Below are 20,620 nucleotides of genomic sequence, written 5' to 3' on the forward strand. Positions count from 1 at the left end.
TCTCTCCTCAACCAATCTCATGGCTTTCTGTCCCTGTCTGCCCACCGACATTACTCCTGGCAAGGTCACCCATGAGCTCCACATTACCAAACCCAATTAGTGCATCTGTCCATATCTTATCTGCACTCTTAGCAACATCCAACAGAGGTGACCATTCTCTTCTTGAATGGCTCTTTTGGTTTCTCCGACACCACGCATACCTGTTTTTCCTCCTACTTTAATGGCTGTTCCTTCTTAGTTTCTCCTGCTGTCTTCTCTTCAGCCCTCAAATACGGGGTTGCTACAGGAATTCTCTCCCTTCTCCACCTATATATTCTTCCTTGGTGATGACACCTGGTCCTATATTTGAAATATCATTTCATACGTGCTTGACTTCCAAACCTGTAACCTCAACTCCAATTTCTAATTGGAATCCAGACTCCTATATACATCTAACTCTCCGCTTGATACTTCCAGTTGGATGTCTAGTGGGCTCTTCAAGCAGGTATCTGCAGAGCTCACTCCCTTACCTTTCTCAAGTCTCTTATCACAACCCTTGATAGCAAAAACTTGCCAGATTTAACCACACTATTACAAATCCTACTTCAGCATTTACCACCATCTACACACTATAGATCTTGTATTTATTTTTTGAAACATCCAGTGGAATATAAACTCCAAAAAGGCAGAGTTTTGTCTATTTTGTTAATATGATATTCCCAGAGGCCAAAGCAGTGGCTAATAATAAATATTTGTTGACTAAATAGATAATAGATACCTTAAATTTGATATGGCCAAAATAGAACTCTTCCTCACTTCTCCCTCCAACTTATTCTTCCTCTGGCCTTCCCCATCTTTGTAGATGGTACCTAACTATTTATCTAGCTACTTATGCTAAAACTCTAGGAGTCTCCTTGATTATTCTGGTCTTCCCCAGCCCTCGTATTCAAAGCATCACCAAAAGCTATCTATTATTTATCCAAAATATATCTCAAATATCTCAAACTCTCTCCATCTTCATTACCTTAGTCCAAGCCACCCTCATCTCTCAACTGGACCAGTGCAAATAGCCTCTTAACTGGTCTCCTTGCCCCTCTGCACTCCATTCCTCAACCAGTAGCTAGAGGGATCTTCCTAAAACATAAAGCAGAGCAGATTACTCCTGCACAAAACTTTCTTTATGTTGGCTTACATAACTCAAAATGATCTGACCTCTGCTGACTTCTCTAACATTCTTGCCCCTTCTTCTTCCACACTTGCTCCAAAGTCCAGCCTCACTGGCCTTCTTTCCTTACTTTGAAAATTGCCAAGCTCATTTCACTCTGAGGGCCTCTCTACTAGCTGCTGCCTCTAACTGGTAGGTTTTTGCACCTGAACTTCAAGATTATGTTATTCAGATCTAAGCTCTAAACGTTAGAGAGGCCTTGCCCCCCTACCCAATCCGAAGTGCCTTCCGATCATTCTATATCATATCAACCCATTTTAATTCTCTGAAAAGCGCTTTTCATTATTTTTTTTCTTGATTTAAGAATTAATTTATTTGCAACTGTTTTCTCCAATAGAAGCTCTTTGAGAGCAGGGTCCTTGTCTGTCTTGTTTATCGTGATATCCAGTGTCTGGAATACAGAGTAGACAATCAGTAAATATTTACTTGTTGAATTGCTAGCTGTCAGTATTTGGGCCAACTCCAGCTTCTAAATATAGAGTATGGCTTTTGGCAAGTTAATTTATAAAATAAAGAATATTTGCATATCCTGTTTAATAGTCTTTACCTGTACTTTTTAAGGACAAGGAGAGGCTAAGAGGCAATGTGGTGATTCTGAGCTCTAGAACCACCTCTTTCAAAGACTCAGTGCCTTCTAGAAAATCACTTACTCTTTCTTGGGCCTCTGTTTTCTTATTGGTGGAGTGAACAATTTAGATTTAAGACTTCAAGATTCTTTCCGGTTCTGCAAGTTTCTTTATATTCTCTGCCTAAATAATACAGAGCACTTCCCTCCCTGTATGGCCTCTCAGCTTCAAAAACCCATCCGCTTATGGAGTACCAAACGTACTCAAGTTCTCCATTCTCACCTGTGCTCTTGCTCAGAATATCCATTCTCTTCTCTACTTAGGTAAATCCTCAACATCTTTAAAGGCCAGCTCCTCAATGGTGACCTCTGGAACTATACTGACCCCCACTCGCTGGGCCTTTGAAGCTTCTATGTACTGAGTGTTACTATGTACCAGGCATGTGTCTCTTTTAATAACCAGAACAACCCCTCTGAGGCAGATACTATTAATACTTCCATTTTAGTAATAAAGAAATCAAGCTAATTTTCCCCATCTCACAAAAGTAGTATTCATCAGTCTTATATCCAGTTCTATAAGCTCTACAGCCAGTGCTCGGAGCCCTCATGCTACATTGTTTCTAAATATAGCCACATACATTAATCTGTATTATTCCTCATCAGTTTACATCAGTATCACCTGCTCAATTTCAGTGAGTCCATGCTTTCAGTTTAAATATTTATTAAATGAATAATGAATGAATGAAGAGACACATGAATGAAATATCACTAGCATCAAGGGAAAGTTGCGGGGTAGGGACTTAACATTTACTGAGGACCTCCTTTTCATCAAGCATCTGTCTAGGTCCTTTTATAAACATCTACATCTCCCCTTTTCATCTTAAACATAATGCTACCAGATAGGAACTATCACTGCTCCACTTTGTAGCTGAGAGGCTAAGATCCAGACAGATCTTTGACCACAGACATGGTATTTTGACATGGTTAAATAGCTAGCTGGGGTTAGAGCTGGGAAATGAATTTAGGTCTTCCTGACTCCAAAGCCAGTACATGTACCCACTACTTCTATCTCCTCAGCAGTCATCTGTATATGATAGGTTAGTTCAGAGATTCTCAAGAAGGGGTGAATTTGTGCCCCAGCAAACATTTGACAATGCCTGTACACACTTTAGTTGTCACAACTGGGGGAGGAGCGCTACTCGCATTCAGTGGGCACAGCCCAAGGAGGCGTCTAAACATCTTAGAATGCACACGACAGCCCCCACGACAAAGAATAATCCGCCCCAAAATGTCAATAGTGCTGAGGCTGGTAAGTCCTTGAACAGCTAAGGAAATTTACTGGTGATGTGATACCATTTTTAAAATAAACAATTACAGTATTACAAAACCTACAGAAACATAAAGGCTATAGTTCAGGAATTTCTCCTAGCCATCATTAGGGAAATCAGTCATCAGGCAACTGTGTAATTACTATAATGTCCTGTCCTTAGGACAGGACAAACTTGTTCAATAAATAGCACTGGAAGAGTGGAATCAAGAACACATGGGGTAATCTTTAATCATTTTGTAAAAAACTATGAGAAGGAAATAGACCAGTAAAGTTACAATTTGATTCCGAAAACAAAGCTACTGGAGTATACTTGTAGACTCTGAAAATTTGTCAAAAACTGGGTACGGAAGGAAAAGCATATTACCATACTGATAAACAAAATCTACCCAAATGCTCGTGAAGACTTTTCATATGTCTCTTAACGCTGGTTCTAATTAGTTCCATGAATGCCTCAGAGTGGGACAGGAATTCTTGCGTTCCAACTCAAAGGAGAAAATACAAAGTATGTAGTCTTTCCTTTGTCTCAAGGTAGGTATTGGGTTAGATACTAGGTCAAAAAACTTTATTTCTCCCTCTTAGATAATCCCTAATCTTCTCTTCCAACTCCCCCTTCGAATATCTAATAACTGTTCATGGCCCATTACTTATATTTATTTGATATCTGGAAAAAGTGAGCAAGAGTCTATGGAACAAAAAGTTTATCATACTTTTCAATGTGCTCCCCAAAGGGCCAAAACCAAAGATGGACAGCACAGCATACTCATGGATTTCTCCCAGCTGTACCATCCCCATATCCGCCAAACATTTTGCTATGAACTAATCCCCCAAACATTTCCAGCATCCCAACTTTCACCTGCTTATAAACAGCATGCCCAGCTAAGCTTCGTCCAACTGTATCATCCACATATCCTTGATACACAAATCTTTTCTTCTAAACTAATTCCCTGTGCATTTCCAGCATTCCAAAAATTTCTTGCCCAATATCCTTCTAGGCCCCAAACCTTGATCAATGCTAAATTCACCTCCCAAACTGACTGCCTGAAAATCAAAACAACATGCAACAAGAACACCAGACTTTAATCTTACGACACTAAGATATTTTTACATTTCCATGTCTGTCTTCCACACTGGATCATGAGCTCCCCACAAGATAAATCTATTTCTTATTTTGAGAACTGTAATTACAACAACAATAGCAGCTCTTACTTATAAAGAACTTATTCTGTGCCATACTCCAAGTGGCTCTTCATGAATTTTCATGAATAACAGTAGATACTATTACTGAGCGCTTTTATTGAGGCCCAGAGAAATTAGATAACTAGCCCAGAGTCACATAGCTTGGAGGCAGTAAAGATGGGAATCAGACTCAGGAGGCCTGATTCCAAAATCCTTGTTCTTGGAAACTACAACATGCTAACCACTGTATCACATTCACAAACTGTGCATCATAAAGGCACTCTCTAGACAAACTCAAATTGAGAAACATTCTACAAATCCCTAAATAGTGCCCTTCAGAACTAGGGTCAACCAAAAAACAGAAAGCCTGAGAAGCTGTCAGATCTAAAGGCGTCTAAATGATGACTGTCACATGGTCTCCTGGATGGGATCCTCAGATAGAAAAAGGTAAAAACTGAAGAAATCTGAATAAAGTATGGATTTCAGTTAATAATGACATATCACTATTAGTTCATTACTTATGACAAATGTATTATACGACTAGTGTAAGATGTTAACGACAAAGGAAACTGGATAGAGGGGCAAAATGGAACCCTCAAGAGCATCACTGTAACTTTTCTGTAAATCTAATAATATTCTACACTAATAAGATTATTAAAAAAGACATCCTCTTTCAGTAATCTTTTAAAGAAATGTCTTCTAAAATTTTAATATGCACACAAATCACCTGGGAATATTGTTAAATGAAGATTCTAATTGAAGCTTTAAAGAGGGGCTGGAGATTCTGCATTTTTAATACACACCCGGGTGCTGCTGATGCTGCTGAGTCCATGGACCAAATTTCTAAGTTGCAAGGTTTTATTTTTTTTTTAAGTTTATTTATTTAAATAATCTCTACACCAAACGTGGGGCTCAAATTCACGACCTTGAAATCAAGAGCCACACACTCTTACAGCTGAGCCAGCCAAATGCCCCTATGTTGCAAGGTTTTAAAAACATCAAATGGTGTTGTCAAATGTGTTTAATTCAAATGCACTCGTGCATGGGGCTATTTCCTAGCAGCAATGTTCTTTATGGAAAGACCTCCTAGGCAAAGCTTTTGCCCCCAAATCCTGAAGGGTTACCTAGTTTTCATTTCAGTGAACGTAATATGTCTCAGGGTTAAATTCTGGAGATAAGAAGCCCCTACTATTCCCTCCTTCATCGATCAGAGTGTGTATGTACATGTCCTTGTTTTTAAACCATAACAGAAAAGAGACCAGGAGCTCCGGATGTATCTATGGCAGAGATCTGCTCAAAGGCCAAGTTGGCACCTTCTAGAAATAGTGCAACACCCACGGTCCACAAGCAGTTCAGTCAGGTTAGCACAAGATTTTCAGTCACTTGGTACCTTCTCTGCCTAAGGGGCTACAGCGCAGAAGCACTTGCTGAGCCCAGTGTGCAGGCTCAGGGACTGGGGTGGGAAAGGGCTGTTACTAGCCTTCTTAAATGCTACAAATACAAAAAACAATGTAGTGCTTTCCATCGTACATTTTGTGAAACATTACTACTATAAGATACTTCTTGAAAATAGGGATCCATAGTCAAATATCTTGGAAGACACTAATCTCACAAATGGGTGTGAAAGTTCAGCTACAGTGAGGTGGATTATTTACATAAATTTTGGCAATTATTATAGTGCAATCTAGCCTAGCCTCTAGAAGAATAAGGAGAGACCAGAAAGGTGATCATGATGAAATCTTAAGAAAAATGGTTGTAAAAACAAAAGCACACCATAATGCCATTTAAAAAAACAAAACAAAACAGGGCGCCTGGGTGGCTCAGTTGGTTAAGTGACTGCCTTCAGCTCAGGTCGTGATCCCGGAGTCCCAGGACCGAGGCCCGCATTGGGCTCCCTGCTCTGCCCTCTCACCCTCCCACCTCTCATGCTCTCTCTCTCTCTCTCTCCCTCTCATTCTCTCAAATAAATAAAATCTTTAAAAATAAATAAATAAATAAATAAATAATATATATATATATTAATGTGTCCAAAAAAAGGCTCAAAAGAAATGTACAAAAATGTTAACAGTGGTCCATTCTGTTTGGTGGGTGTTATTGATGGCTTTTAAATTTTCCTCTTTTAGCTTATCTGAAATTTTCTAGAATATTGCTTTGTAACAAAAATACAATAAAGAAGACAAAATAGGGGCACCTGGTGGCTCAGTCGTTAAGCGTCTGCCGTCAGCTCAGGTCATGATCCCAGGGTCCTGGGATCGAGCCCCGCATCGGGCTCCCTGCTCTGCGGGGAGCCTGCTTCTCCCTCTCCCGCTCCCCCTGCTCGTGTTCCTGCTCTCACTGTGTCTCTCTCTGTCAAATAAATAAATAAAACCTTTAAAAAAAAAAAAAAAGAAGACAAAATAATGCAGAGTATCATATCCAATATGACTAGCTATTTTTTATATTTATATAGTGATTATGTGATAAATATTCAACATTTTATCCCTAACGTTCACAGGTAACAACAAAACCTGGTTTAAAAAATATATGTGCCTAGGAGGGGCACCTGGGTGGCTTAGTCGCTTAAACATCTGCCTTCGGCTCAGGTCATGATCCCAGGGTCCTGGGATCGAGTCCCACAGTGGGCTCCTTGCTCAGCAGGGAGCCTGCTTCTCCCTCTGCCTGCTCTGCCTGCCGCTCCCCGTTTGTGCTCTCTCTGACAAATAAATAAATAAAATCTTAAAAAAAAAATTCTTCCTCTCCCTCTGCCCCTCCCCCCACTCATGTGCAAGTGCTCCCCCCCAATGAATAAAATCTTTAAAAATATATACATATGTATGTATGTATGTATGTGTGCCTAGGAGAAAATACAGTTATATTTTTTAAAATTCTGGCCTGGGTTTAACACTTCTGACAGAAATTATAATATTCACAATCTTATTAATATTCATAACAACTGACAAGATTTAATAAACATATAAAAATTCTGACAAGTAGAAACACCCTAAGAGACCGTGCTAGACAGAATTCTAAGATGGCCCCCAAATTTCCGGTCCCCCTGATGTATACACCTTCTGGGTACAATGGGGTTTCACTTCTGTGATTAAATTATGTTATATGGAAATGTGGAAGGATTTTGCAGATGTAATCAAGCAGCTAACCAGCTCAATCTGAATTAATCTAAAAGAAGACTATCCTAGGTAGATCTGACCTCATCAGGTAAAAAGAAGGGTCACAGTACTTTCCTTGAGGTCAGAGAAATTCAAACTGCTGGCCTTGAAGAAGCAAACTGTGAGGCTATGGAGAGGCCATGTGGTAAGAAACGGTGGGCCACCTCGAGAAGCTCAGAACGGTCCCAGACTGACAGCTAGCAAGACAGCAGGGACTTCAGTCCTACAACCTTAAGCCTCTGAATTCTGCCAAAGACAAGGGAACTATGAAGAGGACCCTGAGCCTCGGATAAGACCACAGTCCCATCTGACACCTACATTTCAGCTTGGTGACAGACCCTAAGGGAGGATGTCGCCATCCCACACCCAGGCTCTAGCCCCACAAAAGCTATGATATGGTATATCTGTGTTGTTTAAAGCCACTAAATCTGTCGTAATTTGTTATGTGACAATAGAAAACTAATACAGTGATAAATGATGAACCAGGAAAATACTCGTCACATACAGAAGGATAGTATCACAGCGTCAAATTATTTAACATTTAGTTCAATACAAGTGCACAAATGAAAATGGACAGTGGCCACAGACAACCTAGACTGAACAGCGAGCTGAACGCCAGTCCTGCCTTAATAGATAAAATCTTCCTACAGATGACGAAGAGAAGCTCATTTGTAAAATAGGAAAAGGAAATGATCACTTTACCAAGGAAATTCAAAAAGCCAATAAACATATAAAAAGTTAAGCATCTCACTGCTCATCAGAGACAAATTAAGACAATGAAGTGCTGAGTCTACAAATATCACAGAGATTAAAAAGAATAACTTCATCCCATTATGGCTGGTGTGAAAAATGGGTATTGTTTTTCTGGGTGGTGGGAATGTAAATTAGCACAATATTTTAGATATAAATTTTGTAGGATCTATAAAAATTTTATATGTGCATACCTCTGGAGCCAATAATACCACTTCTAGAAATGTATCTTATAAAAATATGTACAAACACGTATGTACAAAAATGCATATTACATGATGAATTTTCTTTTACATATCATAATCTTTCTGTCTCCTTGCCTCAGACTCTAAAAGCTACATGAGATCAAGGGACTTTTGCCACATATTAGGGGCTCACAAAATTTATGTTGAATGAGTAAGTGATAACTGAGTAAGTTCATTGCAAGTATTGTTACAATAGCAAAGTAAGCTTGACCACATACAATGCAATACTATGCACTTAATGTTATGAGCTGACTCAGAAAAAAAGTCCATGAGATATTGTTGAATAAAAGAAGAAAACTGCAAAAAAAAAAAAAATTATAACATGTTCTAACTTATAAAAGGGAAAATGTGCAAATATATATGTTCACATATAAAAGAATATGGAGAGTTATATATTCATCAAATTGTTAATGGTGGTTAACCTCTAGAGAGTAAGGTTTTTAATTAGTTATGGATACTTCTCAGAAACATTTTCATAGGAGTATACATTACTTTTGTAAATAACAAAATTAATGTAGTTCAATTCTTTAAAGAAAACTTGCAATTTGTATATTTACTTCCTTAGCCTCAGATGTTTAGCTCATCATATTTCTAGGTGTTCTTAACCAAGAATTGATGGTATCTATGGGCTAAACGATGATGTGATGGGTTAAGGGGGGGCTGTAGCCCCTCCCTTTGGAATTATTTTCAAAATATTTCTTAGGGAGATGGTCCATAGTTTCATTAGATTCATTAGATTCAAAATATTTCTTAGGGAGATGGTCATAGTTTCATTAGATTCTCACAACTATCTATAATACTGTATTCTCACTGTACCTCATCTCCAACCTTCTACTACTAGTAGTAATTTACTTTCCTTTTAAAGAAACTATGGCAGTAGACTCCCTGACCTTGACCTACTAACTTTTGGAAGAACAACAATGACGCTTAATGCCTCTTTTGATGAGTTAAGTACCTAATGCTTAAATATAGCACCTGTATGCTAGAATTATCAGACCTTTAACTGGGTGCCAAAAAAGACCAATCTTAGGGTTGGTTTTCATAGAAACCCAACACTCACCATTTTCTTCATGGCAGTAATCAAACCCTGCCACACTACATCTTCGGAAAACCATCTTATTCTCAGTGAGAGTTCCTGTCTTATCAGAAAAGAGGTACTGAATCTGTCCAAGATCTTCGGTGATGTTCAGGGCTCGGCACTGAACAGTGGAATCCATCTTCTCATTGTAGAAATCCACATCACTTTGTATAAAATATATCTGTCCGAGCTTCACAATTTCAATGGAAACGTAGAGAGAAATGGGAATCAAGACCTAAGAGGAACCAAGTAATTTAAAAAATGTTAGAGAGCGAAAAGAAAGTTTGAGAAACCAAATATACTTGGGTAAGTAACAAAGATCTTAAAATTCTATGATGAGCTCAACAGAAATTACCTGTAACAAAATGATCATGGTCCAAAACATATAGAATCCTGCCAACACTGGTGATATGACATGTCCATCAGGCTCAGGGATATTAAAAAACATTATGTTTTCATATCTACTCAACCAGATTCCATGACCTTTCAAAAAACACACAGACATGAAAAGGATGCTACATATGTATTATGTAAATATAGAACTTCATTCCTAAAGAGGAATAAAAGTATTTATTTTGGTTGAACACCAATTGTTTATTTTTGAAAACAAACTGAAATGCAAAAAGGCTCCACATTCTCCTGTCTCAGTCTCTCTTTAAATCTCTTCCCAGGTCCCTTTCCTACTGTGGCCACATGTAGCTGGATATAATCAACATTAATGCCTTTCAGATCACAGAATGAGAAAGATAAAGATCTGATGGAAAAAATTATTGGCAAATAATCTCCTTTGCAGAAGTCAAATATTCGTAAATATTTCAAAAATTAAATACTTTTAAATAGAGATCTTGCTGAAAAGATGTCAGTATAAAAAAATCATATTTTACCTACCCAATGCACCAGTTAAACACATCACAACCAAAAGTAGGACACACCAGAGGACATCTGTATTTGCTCTTCTTTCTAATTTGCTGCGCTTATACCTTGGACCACTGTTGTTCAGCATTGCTTTGGTTTCATGGCCTACACAGGTAACATGTCAGAAAATGTGCAAATTAAAGCCAGAGAGCAACTCTGTGACAGATACAAAGAGAAGTTGCATAATATATTTTGCTAATTTAGTTTGCTTTTGTGATCCATTTAGAAAAACAGAGACCAAGGATTAAGTTTATCAAGACAAAATTTCCTTTCTGCTTTTGTAAACTGCATTTTGTATAAATGGAAAATGTTAACTTGAAGAAAAACACAGAGGAGACAACAGTGAAAATGAGAAGTGTCACTGACCTGCATAAACCACAATGCCCACAACAGCCTCTGTGTTTCTAATGGTGCATCCTCTAAGTAATAAATTTTCTTTACTGAGACCCACGTGTTCTTTGTTGGGATGTTCTCTATAAGAAAACAGCACAGAGATTCATTTTTACTTAGCAAAAGTGGGGGGAAAATAAATAGCAAAAATGAGGATGTAAAAATAAAAATCACGGATTTTGAGTTTTCTTGGCTGGGAGTATTAATTCGAGTGGTTCAGAAGAAAGGTTTCAAATCTCTGGGCCATTTGCTTTTGTTATTTTGCTTTGGCGCAGAGAAAGATGCAACAAGTTTCAACTACCATTGTTTTCTACTATTCACTGTTTGTCAACTTCTAGCACCACAAAAACTCAAAAATATTCCAAATAAGGAAATGTTACTCTCGTACAAACTGTATTTCAGGGTAACTTAGTAACAGACAAGGGAAAAGTTCTTGATAGAATTAGGAAGTTACTCCTTCCAACCCAAATGGAATCAAGGATTGTTCTAGGCAATGGTAACCTGTGGCTGCTAAAATCATTAGGTGACACACTGATGAGGAATTTTATAACGAAAGGATAAGGCTGAGAACACCAATCTTAACAGAACTACTGATGGGACAAGGGACATCATGGGCCTCCAGATGGTATGGAATAGAAGCACATGTCTCCACAGGATCCTAATCAAGCCTCTGTAACCGCAAATCAACCTGGGGTCTGCGGCATCAAGAGATCTGTGAAGCCTCTGAAACTGTATGCAATATTTCCTGCGTGTACGTATGTGTGGATATCTACGTCTATCTTGGTAGAAAGAGAAACTATTTCTTTCATCAGATTCGAAGGTGCCCCTGGACAGTTTACAGGAAGTCAGAGGGCCAGGAAAAAAAAAACAGTGTTCACCACGACCCCAAGGATGCAGTGGGCCAAATCTAAGTGCAGTACAAACCGCAGCCGAAATGACCTGGCTTATTCAACAAATGGATGGCAGGGGGGCACAGGGAGAAGCAGGGAGGTCTCAACTCAGGAAGAAGGCAATCAGCTCAGTCTAGAAAGGGGTAAATTCTACCAGCTAAATGACCTAATTTCTTGGGAGGGAAAATTTAGAGACATGTCAACTAAATGAAATGGGCAGACCTTATTCTGATCCTGGTTAGGCTGTACTGACTACAAAAAATTTTTTGAGATAACTGGACAAATCTGAACAAAAACTAGGTATTAAATGATATCAAGAAATTGTTCTTAATTTAGTTAGGTGTGATAATGTTACGGCTCTGGTCCTTTGCTGCTATGTGTTCACAGTGAAGTAGTTTACACTGAAATGCTAATGGGGAAGAAATAGGAAAATAATTAAAACAAAGTGGGCAAGGGCGCCTGGGTGGCTCAGTTGGTTAGGCGACTGCCTTCGGCTCAGGTCATGATCCTGGAGTCCCTGGATCGAGTCCCGCATCGGGCTCCCTGCTCGGTGGGGAGTCTGCTTCTCCCTCTGACCCTCCCCCCTCTCATGTGCTCTCTCTCATTCTCTCTCTCTCAAATAAATAAATAAAATCTTTAAAAAAAAAACAAAGTTGGCAAAATTAGCCCATGAGTGCTCATTATATTTTTCTTTCTGCTTTTGCATGCTTGAAATGTTCTGCAATAAACAATTTAAAAATTATCAAAGTAATTACTTAAGTTATGATAGTGGCGAAAATACAGAGAAAAATAACTGGAAATTTTTTTAAATAAGCAAAAAGTAATGTATTTCATCTATTTTGAAAATGCCCACTTCATTTCAGCATTAAAATTAGACTGTTTTCTAAGCAATATACTTCGGTCAGTAAGTTGTTTCTTTTTTCTTACATATAGGAAAATTGTCCCTATATCTGGCATCCTTGCTATCTGGAAAAATAACTCTTCAAAGAAGGTTTCATACCTTAAAGGACAAAAAAAATCGAATTGCTCCTTCATTTCTATATTTGTAAACACCTTATACTAATAGATGTATGTTTACATTCCTTCATATACGTGGTTTTATGTACAAAGAGACAACCATGGAGTCATAGTCAGGGTCAGCAGTGTCCTTGGGTTTAATTTAATTCTACTTCCTGGTTTTATAGATGAAGAATTTAAGTCCCAACATTCACATTTCCATGTAGTATTCCCAGGCAAACACCACACAATGCTCATCAGTATAGCATTCATTATCCCTAGAACCTTTATAGGAACAGATTTAATATACACAAGCATTTCCAAAGTTCCTCAGTAAGATTATAGATTTTTTTTCCCCCTGGGATCCTTATTTTTCACGATTACATCACTCTAGGTTACTATCATTAGATCAAAGCCTAACTCCTATCCTTACTGCGTCTGCCCAAACATTAAACAGGTCCTGCACTTGACAGGTATATATTTGGCACTTATGACATGGGACCTTTGGACTCTATATGAAGCACTGACTGTCCACATAGAGCTCTTATCCATTGAAGAAGCTAGGTAACATCTGCCACTGCCCAGCAGTCCTGCTCAGATGCTGGGAATGGAAAAACACACACAGTCGTGGCTCCTGTGGTCTAAGGGGAGGTAATTGATAGAGAAATATGTAAGTGTAATAAAATTATTATAGATATTATGATAGAAATCTGATATTCAGCATGCACTGTGGGCACAAATAGGGAGAACGTCAGTTCTACCTGAGAGTAAGACCAGAGAAATCACCATGTAGAAAGTGAGCTTGACCATCTCAATTTTTGATTTTTTTTTTTAAGATTTTATTTGTAAGAGAGAGAGACAGAAAGGGAGCACAAGCAGTGGGAGTGGCAGGCAGAGGGAGAAGCAGGCTCCCTGCTGAGCAAGGAGCCCGATGCGGGACTCGATCCCAGGACCCTGGGATGATGACCTGAGCTGAAGGCAGAAGCTTAACTGACTGAGCCACCCAGGCGTCCCTCAATTTTTGTTGATTTTAGAAAACAGACCACAAAGCAGGAAAGGGATAAGGAGCTAGTTTCGTGGATAAAAATAACTCCACATAAAATCACTGTATCTAAAAAAAAAAAAAAAAAAATCACTGTATCTACCTGAGCTGACTCATTCAATGCTTCCCTGCAAGTTGCTGAAGCCAGTTCTCAACAGAGGCATTAACAGAGCAGACCCAGAGAAGTCCAATCACTGAGGAAGACAGAATCTCAGGGAGTGAGAGGAAGCTGAGAGCATCTTTTGGATGTGGATTCCAAGAGGAAGGCAATTCCAGTGGTCAGACCAGGCTAATCAGAAAGTAAGGCACCACACTCGAAGCAGACAGACATCAGGGGAGCCCATCTCGAATGGAAAAAAACAAAGAGCAGGCAAACATGGCATCACGGAATCTGGAGGCAAGTGATAATTAGGAGAATCAGGAGGTTAGTGGGGCCCTAGAGCTAGGTAAGGGCTCTAGGGCAAGACTGAGTACCCACAGCAGCAAAAGATGTCTCCAGTGTGTCCGTTAAGAAAAAAATCATGTCCAGTGTGGATGAAGACAGAGGATGACAAGGTAGACCAGGACTCCGGTTTCAGAAATTTGGTTAAGGCACTCATTAATCTGCTTTCCATCACTATAAATTAGCTTTTGTTTTCAAGAAATTATATAAATCAAATCATATAGTATATATTCTTTTCCACCTGGCTTCTTTCACTCAGCGTGATATTCTGAGATGCATCCATGTTCTTGCATGTATCACCAGTGAATTCCTTTTTGCTGAGTAGTATTACATAGTATGGATATCCAATTTGGTTATCCATTCACCTGCTGATGGACATTTGGGTTGTTTCCAGTTCTGGAGTCTCACAAATAAAGCTGCTATGAATATTTGTGTGCAGGTTTTTGTATGAAGAAATGTTTTATTTTCTCTTAGGTAACTACCTAGGAGTGGGATAGCCAGATCATACAGTGGACATATGTTTAACTTTTTTTTTTTTTAAGATTTTATTTATTTGAGAGAGAGAGAATGAGAGAGAGCGAGTACATGAGAGGGGGGAGGGTCAGAGGGAGAAGCAGACTCCCCGCTGAGCAGGGAGCCCGATGCGGGACTCGATCCCGGGACTCCAGGATCATGACCTGAGCCGAAGGCAGTCGCTTAACCAACTGAGCCACCCAGGCGCCCCGACATATGTTTAACTTTACAAGAAACTTCCAAATTGTTTAAAGCGACTGTACTTTATATATCCCCACAGGTGGTATCTGAGTGCTTGGGTTCCTCTACATTCTCACCAGCACTTCTATTCATGGGTCTTTTTTAGCAGTCGTAGCTCTGTGGTTTTAATGTGTATCTTTTCCCATAGCTATTTGTCATCTACATATGAAGTGTCTTTTTTTTGGTGAAGTGTCTGTTCAAACTTTTTTACCATTTAAAAAACCATACTGTTTGTTTTCTTATTGCTCAGTTTTGAGATGTCTTTATGTATTCTGAACACAAGTCCTACGTCCGATACATGCATTGCGAATATTTTCCTCCAGTCTGTGACTTATCTTCTCATTCACTTAACTGTGTTGTTGAAGAGAAAATGGTTTTAATTTTGATGAAGTTCTTTTTTCTATTTTTGGCCTTTTATGGATTGTGCTTTGGGTGCTGTATCCAAGAAATCTTTGCCTAACCTAAGGTATCAAAGATTTCCCTTATGTTTCCTCTATGTGTAAGGAGTTTCTAATCTTATGTTTACATTTAATCATAGGCTCCATTTTTGGTTAAGTTTTTTACACAGTGAGAGGTATGGCTTGACGTTTATTTTTTAGAATTTGGACATCCAATTGTTATAGCATCATTTGTTGAAAACCGTAATCTTTCTTTACTAAATTGCTTGTGTACCTTTGTCAAAGGCACATTTATGGATAACAAAAACCAGCTGACTGTGAATGTGTGGATCAATTTCTGGACTCTATAATCTTTCAATCTCTTCTGACCTACTGGTCTGTCTTTATGCCAAAACGACACTAACTCGATTATTGTACCTTTACAAGAAGTCTTGAAATCAGGTGGTGTTAGCCCTCCCACTCTGTTCTTTTTCAAAGTTGTTTTAAGTTAATATGGGTCCTTTGCAACCCCATATAAATTTTTAGAATAAACTTGTCGATTTCTTTTAGAAAAAGACCAAAAAAAACAAAAACAAAAACCCAAACCATGCTGGAATTTTGATTGGGATTACACTGAATCCACAGATCAATTTGGAGACAAACTGACATCCTAAGAATATTGTGTCTTTCAACCCATGAACAACATATCTCTCTCCAACTATTTAGGTCTTAAATTTCTCCCAGCAGTGTTCCATGGTTTTTTTTTTTTTTTTAAAGATTTTATTTATTTATTTGACAGAGAGAAAGAGAGAGAGACAGCTAGAGAGGGAACACAAGCAGGGGGAGTGGGAGACGGAGAAGCAGGCTCCTGGCCGAGCAGGGAGCCCGATGCGGGGCTCGATCCCAGGACCTTGGGATCATGACCTGAGCCGAAGGCAGACGCTTAACGACTGAGCCACCCAGGCGCCCCTCCATGGTTTTGAGTGTGCAAGTGTTTCACATCTTTTGTCAGAATTATCCTCAGGTATTTAATTTTTTCTGATACTATTATAAGTTGTATTTGGAAAAATTTCAGTATCTGGTTGCTTATTGCTAATATATAGAAATACAATTGATTTCTGTATATTGACGCTTCCTACAACACTGTCAAACTCACCTATTAAATTCTTATAAATTTTATCAGATTTTCCACAAAGAACATCAAACCATCTACAAATAAAAGACAGTTTTACTTCTTTCTTATTGATAGCTTTTATTTCCTTTTCTTGCCTGACTGCACTAGCTAGAACCTGCAGCACAATCTTGAATAAAAGTGGTAAAAGTGAATAACCATGTCTTGTTCCTGATCTTAGGGGAAAAAACATTTAAAAGCATTTAGTCTTGCATTATTAAGAATGATTCTAAATGCAGGTTCTTCATAGATACCTTTTATCAGGTTGAGAGAGTTCCTTTCTATTTCCAGTTTGCAAGAACAGGAGTTAGATTTTGTCAAATGCTTTGCATCTATGAGATGATCACTTGGTTTTTCTTTTACAATTTGTTAATTACGGCTTGTTAATATGGTGAATTACATCATGTGATTTTTTTCTAATATTAAACCAACCCTGAATTTTTGAGATAGGTCTCACTGGGTCATGATGTATTATCCTTTTTACACATTGTTGGATTTGACTTGCTATAATTTTGTGTAGAATTTTTACATCTGTGTTCATGCAGAATACTGATCTTTCCTTATATGTCTTTGTATGCTTTGGTATCAGGATAACTCTGGAGTTGGAAATTTTCTCTACCATTTTCTCTTCAGATCACCACTATGAAGTAGGTCTAATTATCTCCTCTTAAAAATCAGGAAACTGAAGATGAAAAAGAATAAATAACTTGGTTCAAGGCATAAAGCACTAAAGTGGCCAACGCCAGACCTGAAATTAGGTAAGACCTCAAATTCTAGCTACCCTTACAAAAGGGACATATATACCACGAGAAGTCTCCAAAATGAACACTGTTGTGACTTCCCATACTTTTTCTTACACATGTACCAAACCCTTGGCTAACTTTTGCCAACCAGAAATATCCACCTGATACTCTAATTCTGCAGGAAGACACTATCCTATCCTGTCACCTCGGTTGCCAGTTCTTTCCAGACACCTCCTTCCAAACATCATGTCTTGGGCTTACTATGGAGCTCGTGGAAAACATTCTTACGCTACTGACAGAGACTTTATAATTATTTTGAGAACAAGCTTTTGTTGTTGTTTTTAAATCATACATAAGTAAATATTTAAATGATTAAAATAAAGCTAAATTAATAGACGGCTAAACACATGGCCTTTGGTGATTTAACTTGGATATATGGACACATATATTTTATTGAGTTAAATATAACTGCAATAAACAATTCCACTCACACCAACGAAGGTAAGTCATGTATCACTCACAGATAGCCTCGGAATCTGTTGAGGTCATTGTTTGGACTTTCACATTCTATCTTACTGGAGAATTTCTCTGGGTCAACTTCAGAGTCCTAAAAATAAATAAATTAAATAAATAAATAAATATATATACATTTTAAATCACAACATAAGAAGAATTCAATGTCAAAAAGATGACATTTTTACGTATATCACTTAATTTGCATTAAGCATCTATGTGAACATTCTGAGCACATATACATTTAATTCCAACACATTTTATTTAAAATTTAAAAATAAGCTGGACAGCAGCATCTTACAAAATTCTCTAATGGATTAAATGATAATTTTAGAATGCTTGATGAAACCAATGAGCAAATAAGCAAAGGGTTTTTATAGAACGTAGGCACAGATTCACTAAGAATAAGCCATGTGAACTTTATCTCATTTCCTTGTTTTTATATGAATGTTTGCCTAATAAAAGAAATACTATTGATATATCTTGTAATGCAATAACATATCATGGCAAATGTATGGAAAATCTGAGTTATATAATCATATGATTTGATTTGTTAATCAATTTTTTGAGTTCTTCTGATGTACCAGAATCTCGACTATGTACTTTAAATATATTAATTTCTTCTTTAAAACCCCATGAGGTAGGTGTTATAATGAGGTCTAATTAACAGATAAAGACAGAGAAGCACAAAGAAGATCAATAATTTGCTATAGGTTTCCACATAAGGCAGTCTTTAGAAATAGGACTGCAAACTAGGTCATGGGATTCCAGAGCACTGACCCTTAACTGAACCCAAAGTGTGATGACTAATCAACTGCCATCACCCTTAAAGTAGGTACTTAGTAGTATTTAATAGAATCTCAAATTGTATAAGATTTTTACCAATGTCTTAGTTATATAAATGCTCACAAAAGTGACAATGACAAGCTGAGAGGCATATCAATCACAGGATCCAAATTAAATCCAGAGAAAGAAAGATGGCCGATTGTTACATCAGATGATGAAATTTATTGAAGATTAGGGCATTTAGTTTACAAGTATAAGATGAAGGAAACCTGACTTAACAGTTCAGTTTTTAAAAGACCATTATTTATTTTAGTTTTGATACTTGCATGCTTTTTTAAATTTTTTATTAACATATAATGTATTGTTTGTTTTAGGGGTACAGGTCTGTGATTCATCAGTCTTACATAATATGCAGTGCTCACCATAGTACATACCCTCCCCAGTGTCCATCACCCAGCCACCCCATCCCTCCCACCCCCCTCCACTCCAGCAACCCTCAGTTTGTTTCCTGAGATCAAGAGTCTCTTATGGTTTGTCTCCTTCTCCGGTTTCTCTTGTTTCATTTTTCCCTCCCTTCCCCTATGATCCTATTTCTTGTTTCTCAAATTCCTCATATCAGTGAGATCACATGATACTTTTCTTTCTCTGACTGACTTATTTTGCTTAGCGTAATACCCTCCATTCACAGCGTTGCAAATGGCAAGTTTAAAAAGACCATTCAATTTTAAAATACTTCATCTCAAGTGTTTCCAGAGAAAGGGAAAGGAAACTGATATGTAAGCACTATCCATGACATTTTTACATATATTACTTCATTTGCATCTCACAGCAAAGCTATGAGGCAGGCATCATTGTTTCTACTTTAAGATGAACTGATACATAAAATAAGTGACTTGCCCAAGGTCACACAGTAATTAAATATCAAAGCAGGAATTCATTCAAACTCATGTTAATATAACTTTAAAGTTCTTGTTTCCCGGGCGCCTGGGTGGCTCAGTCGTTAAGCGTCTGCCTTCGGCTCAGGTCATGGTCCCAGGGTCCTGGGATCGAGCCCCGCATCGGGCTCCCTGCTCCGCCAGAAGCCTGCTTCTCCCTCTCCCACTCCCCCTGCTTGTGTTGTCTTTCTCTCTCTGTGTCAAATAAAATCTTTAAAAAAAAAAAAAAAAAAAAGTTCTTGTTTCCCTCACCACAGCAGGGTCTAGAAAGGTCTAGAAGCTCTGTGGCCAAGAGAAGCTACACGAATCTCAAAAGGTCTGGGTATAGATGCAATTACAGATTCTAGGAAGAGAAGGTGATTATTTCCATTGCAAAATAACTCTCCAAATTGCAAAATAATTCCATTTCCTTTAATTCAGTTCCAAAAAATATAGGATTGCCAGACTAAAATGTGTGAACTTCAAAGTCATTATATCCTATTATCTATAAAACACTTCCACAGAGAGCTGGAAATGGATTAAGTCCTCTGGGATTCTATTTTGTAATAGTAAAAATGAATTTAAAAATCTCTTTATATGTACCTGTGAAAATCTTCTGAAAAGAAAATGTTAATAAGTCACCAACTGAGAACACATTATTTACCTGCTCTGCATATCCTCGAACCACCTGCCTCTGTTTTAAATTGCTCTCTCCATCAAGACCAGAAGTCTCAATGTGACAGATTCCATCTGGATCAGTAGAAAAGAGTAAGACCATGTCTGCAGGAATAACCTCATTACAGGAAAGGCGAATAAAGTCCCCAACAGCAACATCTTTCCAGCACTGGTCGACATATCTTTTCTCTTTCCTAACATTGGGGGGAAACAAAAGTATAAAGAGAGTATGAAGACAGAAACATATATAATCTTATTTTTTCAGTTTTGTGTATAATTTAAAGCATGTTTAAAGCCTTAGGGTGAATTTTAATCCATTAAATGTTAAAAGGGAAGCCAGAGAAAACCTAAATTCCAGAATTTGTTTGACCTGAAAATTGAGTTATTGAGCTAATAAAACATATTTCTCAGCTCCTTTGTCCTTTGAGGTTTTGAACTATTATGCTGTTTGAGGTGTAACTGGAATAAAATGAACATTTGCTGGGTTTATTCACGTACAACACAATCCCTGGGTACTGC

General features: G+C 38.0%; 1 protein-coding gene across 1 annotated transcript in view; it reads right to left on the bottom strand.

The window, feature by feature from the left end:
• The window catches only part of ATP10D (ATPase phospholipid transporting 10D (putative)), a 74,048-nt gene that overhangs the window by 41,361 nt on the left and 12,067 nt on the right, over nt 1-20,620 (bottom strand). The window contains exons 3-8 of the mRNA XM_021701654.1: nt 20,091-20,295; nt 17,735-17,820; nt 10,776-10,882; nt 10,383-10,514; nt 9,850-9,977; nt 9,477-9,729 (exon numbers count right to left, since the gene is read on the bottom strand). Of these exons, the coding sequence (XP_021557329.1) occupies nt 9,477-9,729; nt 9,850-9,977; nt 10,383-10,514; nt 10,776-10,882; nt 17,735-17,820; nt 20,091-20,295 (911 nt within the window). The remainder of the gene's footprint in view (nt 1-9,476; nt 9,730-9,849; nt 9,978-10,382; nt 10,515-10,775; nt 10,883-17,734; nt 17,821-20,090; nt 20,296-20,620) is intronic.

This window comes from Neomonachus schauinslandi, chromosome 2 (genome assembly GCF_002201575.2).
Source record: "Neomonachus schauinslandi chromosome 2, ASM220157v2, whole genome shotgun sequence".
Taxonomy (NCBI): domain Eukaryota; kingdom Metazoa; phylum Chordata; class Mammalia; order Carnivora; family Phocidae; genus Neomonachus; species Neomonachus schauinslandi.